At 49.1% G+C, this 13,290-nt stretch overlaps 1 protein-coding gene across 2 annotated transcripts in view; it reads left to right on the top strand.

Moving 5' to 3' along the window:
- CACNG3 (calcium voltage-gated channel auxiliary subunit gamma 3) overlaps positions 1-12,890 on the top strand; it is a 104,502-nt gene extending 91,612 nt beyond the window's left edge. The window contains exons 2-4 of one of the 2 annotated variants that reach the window (XM_003124542.6): positions 1,076-1,159; positions 5,133-5,273; positions 11,822-12,890. In XM_003124542.6, coding sequence (XP_003124590.1) covers positions 1,076-1,159; positions 5,133-5,273; positions 11,822-12,333 — 737 coding nt within the window. In that variant the 3' untranslated portion in view covers positions 12,334-12,890. The remainder of the gene's footprint in view (positions 1-1,075; positions 1,160-5,132; positions 5,274-11,821) is intronic. The other variant, XM_085017314.1, reaches the window with a different exon arrangement.
- Positions 12,891-13,290: the final 400 nt, after the last annotated feature.

The raw sequence follows: 13,290 nt of genomic DNA, 5'->3' as shown, positions 1-13,290 counted from the left end.
TACACCACAGCCACAGCAATGCCAGATCTGAGCCTTGTCTGCGACCTACACCACAGCTCAAGCAGCATCGGATCCTTAACCTGCTGAGCGAGGACAGGAATCGAACCTGCATCCTTGTGGATCCTAGTGGGGTTCATTAACCATTGAGCCATGACAGGAACTCCCTCAAGCAAAATTCTTAAGCCCAGTTGCCTCATTTTAAAAATGGGAATATAAATTAATATATATAATATAACATATTAATATATTATAGCATAAAATTATAAATGTATAATATATAATTAGTGTAAATTACAATACATAATATTTTATTAATGTATAATATATAAAATGTTATTAATGTATAATTCATAATCTTTTTTTTTGTCTTTTGTCTTTTTTTAGGGCTGCGCCCATGGCATATGGAAATTCCCAGGCTAGGGGTCAAATTGGGGCTACAGCTGCCGACCTACACCACAGCCACAGCAACACAGGATCCAAACCACATCTGTGACCTACACCACAGCTCATGGCAACGCCGGATCCTTAACCCACTGAGCAAGGCCAGGGATCGAACCCACATCCTCAGGGTTCCCAGTCGGATTCGTTTCCACTGCGCCACAACGGGAATTCCCATAATATATTCTTAATGTGTAATATAATATATCGTTAGTGTATAATACATATAATGTGTGTTTATATGTGTATGTGTGTATATATACTCCACTTTCTTTTTCCCTCACTAATTGTTTTCCCAATTGCATTTATTGTGCAATTTCCCAAAGGAAAAAGGTAAGACAAGGCAATTCTTATAAAGAATGCTTATGCGTTCTAGCTCTTTGCCTGTCTAAATAGCTCTCAACATCATGCAAAATCTAGGAAGCAGAAAGGTTCTGCCATGGTCTTTATTTTGTTATTATTTTTCCCTCTACTCATCTCCTTTTTGTGCCTTAAGAAAGATGCTGATGGGCAGGTGGAGGCAGAGGGAGAAACCACAGCAACCCTGAAGGCTCTTCACCCTGGGGCTGAGGACCCAGGCTGGGCCCCAGAGGCTCTCTGTGTCCTCCCAGCTCAGGGGCCACCTTTGTTTCCACAGGGGCGTTCCGAGGTGTGTGCAAGAAAATCGATCACTTCCCTGAAGATGCTGACTACGAACAGGACACGGCTGAATATCTCCTGCGTAAGTTCCCGTCGCAGGTCTCCTCTGGGCAGGGGGTGGTGGTGAGGAGGGGTGCCCCGCAGGTGCCCAGCTGCCTCTGAGTGTGAGGCTCCCCAACACCCAGCCCCAGAAATGGATCTGTGTACAAACAGCTTTGGGAAAAGCTTTTGCTACTAGACAGAGACATTCCGGAGGCTCTGATGCCGGAGTCCCTTGAATTTCAATGCACAAGACATAGGGGTGGCGGGGGGGAGGAAGTGAGTCAAAACCGAAAAGTTCTTGAATGCTTAGGAGAAAATCTAAGGAATTTTCGGAGTTCCTGTCGTGGTTCAGCCGTAATGAACCCGACTAGAATCCATGAGGAGGTGGGTTCCATCCCTGGCCTTGCTCAGTGGGTTAAGGATCTGGCCTTGCTGTGAGCTGTGGTGTAGGTTACAGATGCGTCTCAGATCCTGCATTGCTGTGACTGTGGTGTAGGCTGGCAGGTGTAGCTCCTATTTGACCCCTAGCCTGGGAACTTCCATATGCCAGTGAGTGCAGCCCTAAAAAGCAAAAAAAAAAAAAAAAAAACTATGGAATTTTCTTCAACTTGGATACACGTTGTCACCTTTCCCAGAGGGCGGATTTGAGGTGCTAATGGGCAGAGTGCTAATGGGTGAGGTGCTAACAGGAATGAGGTGCTAGTGGGCGAGGTCCTAAGGGGCAAAGCTTGAAAGAATTGAAAGCAAACCAAAGTTCGCCCCTCTTCAGTTCCAGTCCGACTGGGGAAGAGCCAGTGTCTCCCCCGAGATGGTCCCAAGGTCAGTAACCCGGATGTGACATGGAACTGTCACAAATGCAGCATGTGAGAGGCAGCAGTGTGCTGGCTTAGAGCAAAGGGGTCTGGATTCTGGTCAACCCAGGCTTTTATTCCTGTCTGATGCCCTGCTAGCTGGGTTGGGCCTGAGTCAAGGTGCTTTACCTCTCGTCTCTCACCTTTCTCTATAGTCAGAAGTGAAGTTTACCATGTCATCCACCTGACAGGGTCATGAAAATTAAATCAGCTAACACACACTCACACAGCCCCAGGCCAGCAGGTACTCATGAAGCCACAGGTGCGGGTTCTTTTTTCTTTTTTTCTTGTTTTTCTTTCTTTCTTTCTTTTTTTTTTTTTTTTTTTTTTTTTTTTTTTTTGTCTTTTCCTTTTCTAGGGTCGCTCCCGTGGCATATGGAGGTTCCCAGCCTAGGGGTCTCATCGGAGCTGTAGCCGCAGGCTACACCAGAGCCACAGCAATGTGGCTGCAACCTACACCACAGCTCCCGGCAACACCAGATCTTTAACCCACTGAGCAAGGCCAGGGATCGAACCCGCAACCTCGTGGTTCCTAGTCAGATTCATTAACCACTGCGCCATGACAGGAACTCCCTGGTTCTTTTTTCATGGCGTGGGATGAGCAATGGTGAAGGCCAGTTGCAGCCACTGGCCTGACATTGATCCAGGCACAGAGAGAATTTGGGATTGAATGAAATTGAAATAGAATTCCTTCAACAAGGGTGTGTATCGAGTTCACTCAAAAGAAAAATTCTATGACATTGATTAATTTACTGTTAGGCAAGGTTAAATGTAAGAGCATTTTTTAAAATGCTATTATAAATAAAAACTTCAAAAAATTGTGCTATTCAGATGATGCTTGTAACTCAGAGCTCAAGAAGAGTGTTTTTGGGAGTTCCCGTCGTGGCGCAGTAGTTAACGAATCCAACTAGGAACCATGAGGTTGTGGGTTCCATCCCTGGCCTTGCTCAGTGGGTTAACGATCCGGCGTTGCCGTGAGCTGTGGTGTAGGTTGCAGACGAGGCTTGGATCCCGAGTTGCTGTGGCTCTGGTGTAGGCCTGTGGCTACAGCTCTGATTAGACCCCTAGCTTGGGAACCTCCATATGCCGCGGGAGCGGCCCAAAGAAATAGCAAAAAGACAAAAAAAAAAAAAAAAAAAAAAAAAAGAAGAGTGTTTTTGGAGTTCTCATGATCGTGCAACGGACACGAATCTGACTGGGAACCATGAGGCTGCAGGTTCAAGTCCTGGCCTCGATCAGAGGGTTAAGGATCTGGCATTGCCATGAGCTGTGGTGTAGGTGGCAGACTCGGCTCGGATCCCACGTTGCTGTGGCTCTGGCGTAGGCCGGCAGCTGTAGCTCCAATTGGACCCCTAGCCTGGGAACCTCCATGTGCTGCGGATTTGGCCCTAAAACAAACAAACAAACAAACAAAAGAGTGTTTTTATGCTCAGCGGGTTAAGGATCTGGTGTTGTCACTGCAGTGGCTCTGGTTACCGCTATGCTGCCATTCAGTCCCTGGCCTGGGAATTCCACATGCCACGGGAGTGGCAAAAAAAAAAAAAAAAAAAAGGAAGAAGAGTGTTTTAAATAAAATCATGTTCAGGGAGTTCCTATTGTGGCTCAGCAATAACAAACCTGACTAGTCCATGAGGACATAGGTTCCTTGGTCAGTGGGATCCAGCATTGCTGTGTGTTGCCATGAGCTGTGGTGTAGGTCACAGATGTGGCTCAGATCCCAAGTTGCTGTGGCTGTGTTGTAGGCTGGCAGCTGTAGTTCCAATTGGACCCCTAGCCTGGAAACTTCTATATGCCCCGAGTGTGGCCCTAAAAAAAAAAAAAAAAATCATGTTTAGCTCTACTGATGCTTCCTAGTCTTCAGACAGGGTCTGCAGATGGGCTGTGGGTTCTATATCTGAGCCTTTAATCACATAACAGTGTCCCGTGGTGCAGGGGGCCAGTTTGAAAGAAACAGTCATTTCTAAGCTAAGGGCAATACCCAATCGGAGCCACATCTGCAACCTACACCACAGCTCACAGCCACATCAGATCCTTCACCCGCTGAGCAAGGCCAGGAATCAAACCCGCAACCTCGTGGTTCCTAGTTGGATTTGTTAACCACTGCGCCATGACAGGAACTCTTCATGATGTCTTTTATATGCTATGTAATGTCGCATCTGCTCCAGCATGCGGATGCTCAAGGGGAGAGTGCATAAGTTTGCAGGTGCCTAGCGCTTGCCCCCAACTGGACTCTCCCCATGTCCAAGCCCAGGCCCTCGCCAGGAGCCAAGGGTGGCAGTGGTCAGCCTGAGCTGGGCGAATGGACAGCTTGAGGACCCATCCCAAGGAGAGGGGGAGGGGGGAGGTGGTGGGTGGTGCGATGCCACAGGCGTCAAGGCTCTAAGCCTGCAGCGCATGCTCCTCGGACCCATCAGACTTACTTCCAAAACACAAATTCAAAGATAAAATCATTGGCGTTCCCACTGGGGCGCAATGGGATCAGCAGCATCTCTGGATGCAGGCTCCATCCGCAGCCCCAGCACAATGGGTTAAGGATCCAGTGTTGCTGCAGCTGTGGCGTAAGTTGCAACTGTGGATCTGATCCCTGGCCCAGGAACTCCATATAGCGGCCAAAAAAGAAAAGAAAGCAAAAACAAAAGCCAACAAACCAAAAAAATAAAATAAAATAAAATTATTAAGAACATCAGGATGGTGACTACAGAGCATTAACCCCAACAACAGGGCCCTGAGCCACAGCCCTGGTCTCGCACCTGGTTTTTTTTGTTTGTTTGTTTTGTTTTTTGTCTTTTTGCCTTTTCTTGGGTTGCTCCCATGGCATATGGAGGTTCCCAGGCTAAGGGTCGAATCAGAGCTGTAGCAACTGGCCTATACCAGAGCCACAGCAACTCAGGATCCGAGCTGCGTCTGCAACCTACACCAGAGCTCACAGCAATGGATCCTTAACCCACTGAGCAAGGCCAGGGATCGAACCCGCAACCTCGTGGTTCCTAGTCGGATTCGTTAACCACTGTGCCACGACAGGAACTCCTTGCACCTGTTGTTAAATGCAGTGTTTGTCCTTCTGCTCACATGCTGTGCCCCAGCCAGGCACCCCCAGGCCAGGGAGGGTGGGTCCTGGGGCTGGCTGGGTGCAGGCGGGAGCCTCTCTGCTTGTCTCCACAGGGGCTGTGAGGGCCTCCAGCGTCTTCCCCATCCTCAGTGTCACGCTGCTCTTCTTCGGCGGGCTCTGCGTGGCAGCCAGCGAGTTTCACCGCAGCAGACACAACGTCATCCTCAGCGCAGGCATCTTTTTTGTCTCTGCAGGTGAGCATCTGGCCCCAGCCCTGAGAGCTTCACAGGTACCAAACCTGAGCCGGGACCACGGGGACAAAGCAATATGATTCAGGGTCCCCTCCAGGGAAGGAGCAAGGACATGTTCAAATTGTGTGTTAAGAATGAGAACCAAAGACTTTCATTAGAACCAAAGATTCTGACACATGAGTGTACCTAGGGGTACCTAGCTCAGCTCAGAGAGTGGGAGAGAGAATGATTAATAAGAGTGGCATGTAGGAGTTCCCGTCGTGGCTCAGTGGTTAACGAATCCGGCTAGAAACCATGAGGGTGCAGGTTCGATCCCTGGCCTCACTCAGTGGGTTAAGGATCTGGCGTTGCCGTGAGCTGTGGTGTAGGTCACAGTTCACCTCGGATCTGGTGTGGCTGTGGCTGTGGTGTAGGCCAGCAGATGCAGTTCTGATTCAACCCCTTACCTGGAAACTTCCATATGCCATGGGTGTGGCCCTAGAAAGACCCAAAAATAAAATAAAAATAAAAATAAATAAAGGGGTCCTACTTTCTGTTCACTTGGACACAGTCACGCACGCTCTCTGGCCCTTGAAGACCTGAGTTTGCTGGTTAACTCTTGTTCACAGCTCTTCAAGGGCTCAAATCCTCCTACTGCTCCCAGCATCTCTGGGAACAAGGTAAGAGCCAGCAGCCCCAGATGTTCTCAGGAACGACCTTATCATCAGTAACAGCCTTGTCGCTTGAAGGTGACCGAGGGCGGCAAGGAGGATGAGTGATGGGCTCTGGATGGGGTCCTAGTTCTGCCTTCTCTCTTCTCCCTTCATCGCCATCCTTCCTCCTCCTTCCACGGCTTCCCCTCTTTCCTCTGAGTTTCCACTCCTGCCTCTTTAGCCCCTCTTTGCACCCCACCACTCCATCAATGCTACCTGGACAAAGTGCTTTAGAGATGCAAAGAATGAGGTGAGAGTGAGAGAGAGGGGAGCTTGGCTCTTTGGTATGACTTCCCACCTTTGACTAATAACAGTATTTCCTGGGGTGGAAACAGTGGGAAAGCATATTAAATGGTGGGTAAGGAGTTCCCGTCATGGCTCAGTGGTTAACGAATCTGATTAGGAACCTTGAGATTGCGGGTTCAATCCCTGGCCTTGCTCAGTGGGTTAAGGATCCGGCGTTGCCCTGAGCTGTGGTGTAGGTTGCAGACGAGGCTCGGATCCCAAGTTGCTGTGGCTGTGGTGTAGGCCAGCGGCTACAGCTCCAATTAGACCCCTAGCCTGGGAACCTTCGTATGCCACAAGAGCGGCCCTAGAAAATGGCAAAAAGACAAAAAAATTAAAAAAAAAAAAAAAGGTTGGTAAGAGAGGCTTACCCTCCTAGATTTGAATTCTGCCTCTACCCTGGGGCTGTGGGAATGTTCCCAACTCCCTACAACTTGGTTTCCTTGACTGTAAAATGGGAAATAACAGTATTACTTCTGTCATAGGGTCTCTAGAAGGAGGTTGAACATAAAATGCACAGTATTATTTTCTAGCATTGGAAAAGCAACACCGTATACCTCCAAAGCTGGAAGCCCAGCACCCCGGCCCCTCTAAGACCTTGCTCGGGTTTCTTCCCTACGGCTTTCCCTTCTTTGTTTTTTGTTTGGTTTCGTTGGTTGGATTTTTTTTTTTTTTTTTTTTTCTCTTTAGGGCTGCACCTGCAGCACATGGAAGTTCCCAGGCTAGGAGCCAAATCGGAGCTGCAGCTGCTGGCCTACACCACAGCCACAGCAAGACAGAATCCCAGCTGCATCTGTGACCTACACCACAGCTCAGGGCAATGCCGGATCTTTAAGCCACAGAGCGAGGCCAGGAATCAAACCCGCATCCTCATGGATACTAGTGGGATTCATTTCTGCTGCACCATGATGGAAACTCCTTGCTTTCCCTTATTTGAAATGGAGAAGGTGGATGGCATCCCAGCTCTGAGTCTCTAGGAACTGAGTCAGGCACCTTGTCAAGAGAATAAGATCAGCTGAAAGGTGACACGGTGGACAGAGGGTAACAGCTGGCAACTCTGGAGATTTGTGTAGCTTTGAGCCACTTTTTAGGGGCCGGTGGGCTATCCAGACCTCCTGGGCTCTGACAGACCCAGGGGATGCTGTGTTGTGCTGACGTGAGAGTTTCCTAAACAGAAGATCATTTATTTGTCTGCCAAGGGGATTGTTAGGGGAGAGCGTGTTACCAGCTACTTTCCTCTCGAAAGGGGTTTTGTGAGAGACGGCAGGTGGATTAGACACAAGGGAACAGAAAAAAACACAAGGGACAGTAGCAAAGCCCTGAGGGGAAGCCAGAAGCTGGGAGGGGATCTAATCCTACATATCACCCCACCACGGATCTTCCAAGGACCCCAAAAAGCCTGTTTTTCTACCTACAAAATGAAGGTTTGGGAGGAGTCTGCATTGTCTAAGGCTCTTTGCTTGCTCAGCTATTCTAAGGTTCTGGGGTGTCAGGCAGGCAATCAACAACCCTTTATTTTTTTTGTCTTTTTGTCTTTTGTCTTTTTGTCTGTTGTTGTTGTTGCTGTTGTTGCTATTTCTTGGAGGTTCCCAGGCTAGGGGTTGAATCGGAGCTGTAGCCACCGGCCTACGCCAGAGCCACAGCAACGCGGGATCTGAGCTGCGTCTGCGACCTACACCACAGCTCACGGCAACTCCGGATCGTTAACCCACTGAGCAAGGGCAGGGACCGAACCCGCAACCTCATGGTTCCTAGTCGGATTTGTTAACCACTGCGCCACAACGGGAACTCCAACAACCCTTTATTAAGCACCTACTATGCACGAGGCACTGGGCATGAGGCTCCAGACCATGGGCTCTGAAGCCAGGCTGCCCTGGTGCAAAGCGTGGCTCTGTAACTTCCCAGCTGGGTAACCTCAGCAAGTCTCTTAACTACTCTGCCCTTCACTTTCTCATCAGAAAACTGAAGACAATAATGGTTCTACCTCTTAAGGCTGTTCAGAGGAGGAAAGGAGCAGGTATATGGAAGTGTCTAGAACTGCATCCAGCATGCCAATCACTGCTGGATACATAGTAGCTGCTCCTATATACATTGTACCCCTTAATTCTTGTGCCCACTTAACTCAAAAATATACATTGTGCTCTGGCTTTGGGTCGGGCTCTGGGCAAGGAGCTGAAGCCATATCTGTGAACAAAACTAGCCTCTGTCTGCCCTCAGGGAGCTCACAGTCTTGGGGTTGGGAGAAAGCACCCACTTACATCCTGTTCTTCCTAAATTTAGTGACTGGAACTCAAATCCACCTGTGGCTAAGAGGCAGTCCCAGGTTCAAATTCTACCCTCACCTTTTCCCAGCTGTGTTGACTCAGGAAGTTACTTCTCTTCTCTGTGGCCCAGTTTCTGCACCTGTAAAAGAGAGGAATTTTTTTTTTTTTTTTTGGTCTTTTGCCTTTTCTAGCTGCAGCCACCAGCCTACACCACAGCCACAGCAACTCGGGATCCGAGCTGCGTCTGCAACCTACACCACAGCTCACGGCAACACCAGATCCTTAACCCACTCTGCAAGGCCAGGGATTGAACCCGCAACCTCATGGTTCCTAGTCGGATTCCTTAACCACTGAGCCACGATGGGAACTCCGAATTTATTTATTTTTTTAAAGTGGGCCTGTTGCAATGATTAATTGAGACTCATGCTTATAAAGTCTTTGCCCAGTGCCTGGTAGATAAGCCACGCCCTAGAAATACACAGCAACTCGCTTAACTTTTTGCCTCCTTTAACCTGGTCTGACATCTGAGCTTCTTTCTTTGAGCTTCTTTTGTTTTTTTTCCAGCAAGACTTCCTTTGGGGGCTTCTCAAACTTTGCCTCCAAAATTTCCCTGAGGGCAGAGGAGAGTGAAAACATGGCCCTGGGGAGTCAGGGGGCATCACCAGAAGCCACCTTCTTCGAGCCGAAATGTCTTTGAAGTCTCTCTCCCATTTATACTTAAAAATTCATGTGAATTCTGCTCTCTCCTCCTTATTATATCCCTGTTCATTTTAATATAAAAGAATGTGTCTTCTCTACTCATCTTCAAGCCAAATTGACGCTCCAGAAAGAGGAGCCATTTTTCATCCTGTGGTTTCCTGCCACCTGACACAGGGCTGGCTGTGTCAACTCCCATAGTAAGAAAGAGTTCAGGGATTAGAACTCACTGCCTATCTGCTGAATGCCTGGGCTGGGTGATGCCCAGAGGAGACAGGGAAGAAGCAGACCCTGGCCCTGCCCTCTAGGGGCAAATCCGTGATGGACTATGGCCAGAGAGTATATTCAAAATACAAATTCCCCTTAATACCTGTGCACCAGCCAATCTGGGTAACACTGGGGAGCTCCCACTGTGGTGCAGTGGGTTAAAAGATCCAGCACTGCTGCAGCTGTGGCCCAGGTCACAGCCATGGCTCAGATTTTCCATCCCTGGACTGGGAACTTCCATATGCCAGGGGCGCAGCCATAAAATTAAAGTAGAGTGGGGTGGCCCTTGCTAGAGATGAAGCTTTAACCCTTTGGTTGCTGGGCTAGGGGAAGGCCTTGGGGTCCACAAGAAGAGTACAGGGCATTGAAGGAATGAAGAGAATACTTAGGAGGCCATTGGAAGTTATTTACCAACTGGTGCTATGACCTGTAATGAGGGGCAGCCTCCATTTAGAACCACCCTACAGGAGTTCCCGTCGTGGCACAGTGGTTAATGAATCCGACTAGGAACCATGAGGTTGCGGGTTCGATCCCTGGCCTTGCTCAGTGGGTTAAGGATCCGGCGTTGCCCTGAGCTGTGGTGTAGGTTGCAGACGCGGCTCGGATCTGGTGTTGTTGTGGCTGTGGTGTAGGCCGGTGGCTACAGCTCCGATTCGACCCCTAGCCTGGGACCCTCCATATGCCGCAGAAGCGGCCCAAGAAATGGCAAACACACACACACACACACACACACTCACACACACACACAAAAGAACCACCCTACAGGTGGCCTGAATTTGAAGACAAGGAGACGCCAGCAGATGTACCAACCTCCACAAGTCATTATTGATATCAAGGGCCAGCTGAGGCCTTTAAAGAAAAAGAAAACAGAGACATTCCATCGTTAGAGCAAAAATGTGAGAGAACCCAGGCCCTCGGGTTCTATTGTGTCTTCTTACTACTCACTAAAGAATCAATTTCTCTCCAAGATTTCCAGGGCTATTCCATGGACACTTGGGGACACCAAGTCAGCAGTCCTTGATTTTGGGGACAACAGCTTCATGTTCCCCAATTCCCGATGCTCCAACATCTTTGTGTGTGTGTATGTGTGCTGCTTTTCATTTTTTTAACTCAATTTATTTTATTACATTTACCGTTGTACCACGATCATCACAACCCAATTTTACAGCATTTTCATCCCCAACCCTATCAAACAACATCTAATCGAAAACGTTGGAGTCCCCTAGTGGCTCGGCAGATTCAGGATCCAGCGTTGTCACTGCTGTGGCTTGGGTTCGATCCCTGGCCCTGGAACTTCCGACTGCCATGGGCGCGGGCAAAAATTAATAATCATCAAAAGCATTATCGTATTCTGTGCAGATAAAAGGACAGGGTTAGCTATTGTACCTTCCCCATGGGCTCATTAGTTCCCCAAGTATAGCCCCAGACCCACATATGCCACTGGGACGCTACATTTAGACAATAAGCATTTCCAATTCAATGTATCCACAAACATCCTCTTCTCTAAGCCTGTTCTCTTTGCTGCCTCTTTTTGATGTACTTATTTACTTTAATTTTGCAGCTGCATCTGCGGCATATGGAAGTTTCCAGACCACAACATGGGACTCTTTAACCCACTGCACAGGGGACTGAACCCCTGCCTCTACAGAGATCTGAGCGGCTGCAGTCAGATTCTTAACCCCCTGCACCACGGCAGGAACTTCCCCTGCTGCCTCTTATTTTAGCTCAAGATGCCATCAACTTCCCCATCATCACCGTACTAGTCACTCATTCTCAATTCCCTAGTCAACCTCCTTTCATCTCCTCTATTCAATGTTCAGACCCAGCTCAAGTGTCACCTTGTCTTCGGAACGAGGTGGCTCAGTCATTCTCTCTCTCTCTTTGCTCCTGAACCATTTTACATGTGTCTCTGGCACAGGCTTTTTTGCACTTTGCTGTAATTGCATTTACATGTCAGTTTCTCCTCCTAATGCTAAGAAACTCAAAGGCTTGTTCGTTTTACCTCCCTCATGACTTAGTGCTGAAGAGGAAGTGTCGATGGGTTGAATTGCTTCTAAAGGAACACACACGCATTCTGAGTTCTACTGCACTTGCTGTAGGAGTGAGTTGTGTTCTTTAGCTGAACGCCTTCCTCCCCTAGGATGTAGCGGCAGAATTCTTCATTTCCCAAGAGACAGACCCTGCAGGCAGAGCTCCGCAGCTGGATGTGCTAGCCATAAATCCATCCTCCTCTCTCCCTGTCACCTCCACATTTTTAAAAAATAAATATTCCAAGCCCTAAAAGTGACTGTTACCTCTGAGATTTATACAAGATGTATTTTTCCTTTTTTTTCCCCCTTCTCCATAGGGTTAAGCAACATCATCGGCATCATAGTTTATATCTCAGCCAATGCTGGAGACCCCGGGCAGCGTGACTCCAAAAAGAGCTACTCCTATGGCTGGTCCTTTTATTTCGGAGCCTTCTCTTTTATCATTGCGGAAATTGTGGGCGTGGTTGCCGTGCACATCTATATAGAAAAACATCAGCAGTTACGTGCCAAATCCCACTCGGAGCTCCTGAAGAAATCCACCTTCGCGCGCCTTCCACCCTACAGGTATCGATTCCGGAGGCGGTCAAGTTCCCGCTCCACGGAGCCCAGATCCCGAGACCTGTCCCCCATCAGCAAAGGCTTCCACACCATCCCTTCCACCGACATCTCAATGTTCACCCTCTCCCGGGACCCCTCCAAGATCACCATGGGGACCCTCCTCAACTCTGACCGGGACCATGCTTTTCTACAGTTCCACAATTCCACACCCAAAGAGTTCAAAGAGTCATTGCATAATAATCCGGCCAACAGGCGCACCACGCCCGTCTGAACTGACCTCTGCCCTCTGCCCTCCACCCCGGCTCAGCCCCAGGGGACGTGGACAGAGGCAGCTCTGAGGTTGCATGGCATGGTCCTCGTGATGGTATTACTTTTTACAAAGAATGAAACCAAATGGACTCGGCCCCTTCTCCCCCACTTTGCCTCGCACCCAACCCCCAGGTCCCACCCCTCCGCCCCTGCCCACCTTTTCAAGCCAATCCCCCCCACCCCCATGTCGTTTCTCTCTCTGTGGATCTGTGCCAGATGTTCTCCTTTCTTCCTTCTTTACTGGAAGGACCTCCACATTCTTCCCTCCGTCGAAGAGGACTTGACGCAAAGTCGCGGGTGGTGGCTGGGGTTGGGTCTCCGAATCCCCAGGCGTGTGCGTTGTGGCCCCCCCATTGTCCATCCATCCAAATCCTCAGGACACCCACTGCCCGGGTGGCCCTGGGGGGAGGCATTCACCTTTCTGTGTTAGAAAACCATGACCAGAAATCAAAGATGTCAGAGCCCCAAAGCAGCTAATGTAATAAGCACTCATGTATTAAAGGTTTTGCCTTGTCGTAACCAACCGAGCCGGGGTGCTTTGTTTCTTCCTGGTACTTCCTGCACAACTTCACTGCCCTGCCCTCAAAATGACTCACGTCTGTGTCGGAAGCCGAGCTTTGCTCATCATCCACACCCTGGCCCCTGGAAGGATCCTCTTTTACCTCTTAAAGCCAGCAAGGTGCTCCCACCAACACCAGAGTCTTTGGGCCCCTCACCTGAATCCTTGGAAATGACCAGGGATAAACCTGTATTCCAGAATCTGGCTCTGGCACCCGGGAGCTCCAGGACCTTGGGCAAGTTCCCTTGACCTTCAAGCCTCAGTCTCCTCATCTGTAAAATGAAACATGGTCCAGAACTCTTCATCGCGGAGTTGTGAGGCTTAAATAAAATGATTAGCGGAGTTGCCATCATGGCTCAG

This window comes from Sus scrofa, chromosome 3 (assembly GCF_054392235.1).
Source record: "Sus scrofa isolate SSC_HxYL_T2T_F1_AM1 chromosome 3, Sscrofa_HxYL_maternal_Yorkshire_Landrace_v2.0, whole genome shotgun sequence".
Lineage (NCBI taxonomy): Eukaryota > Metazoa > Chordata > Mammalia > Artiodactyla > Suidae > Sus > Sus scrofa.
The sequence above is the reverse complement of the archived record's forward strand: the minus strand, read 5'-3'. Positions and strand labels throughout refer to the sequence as shown.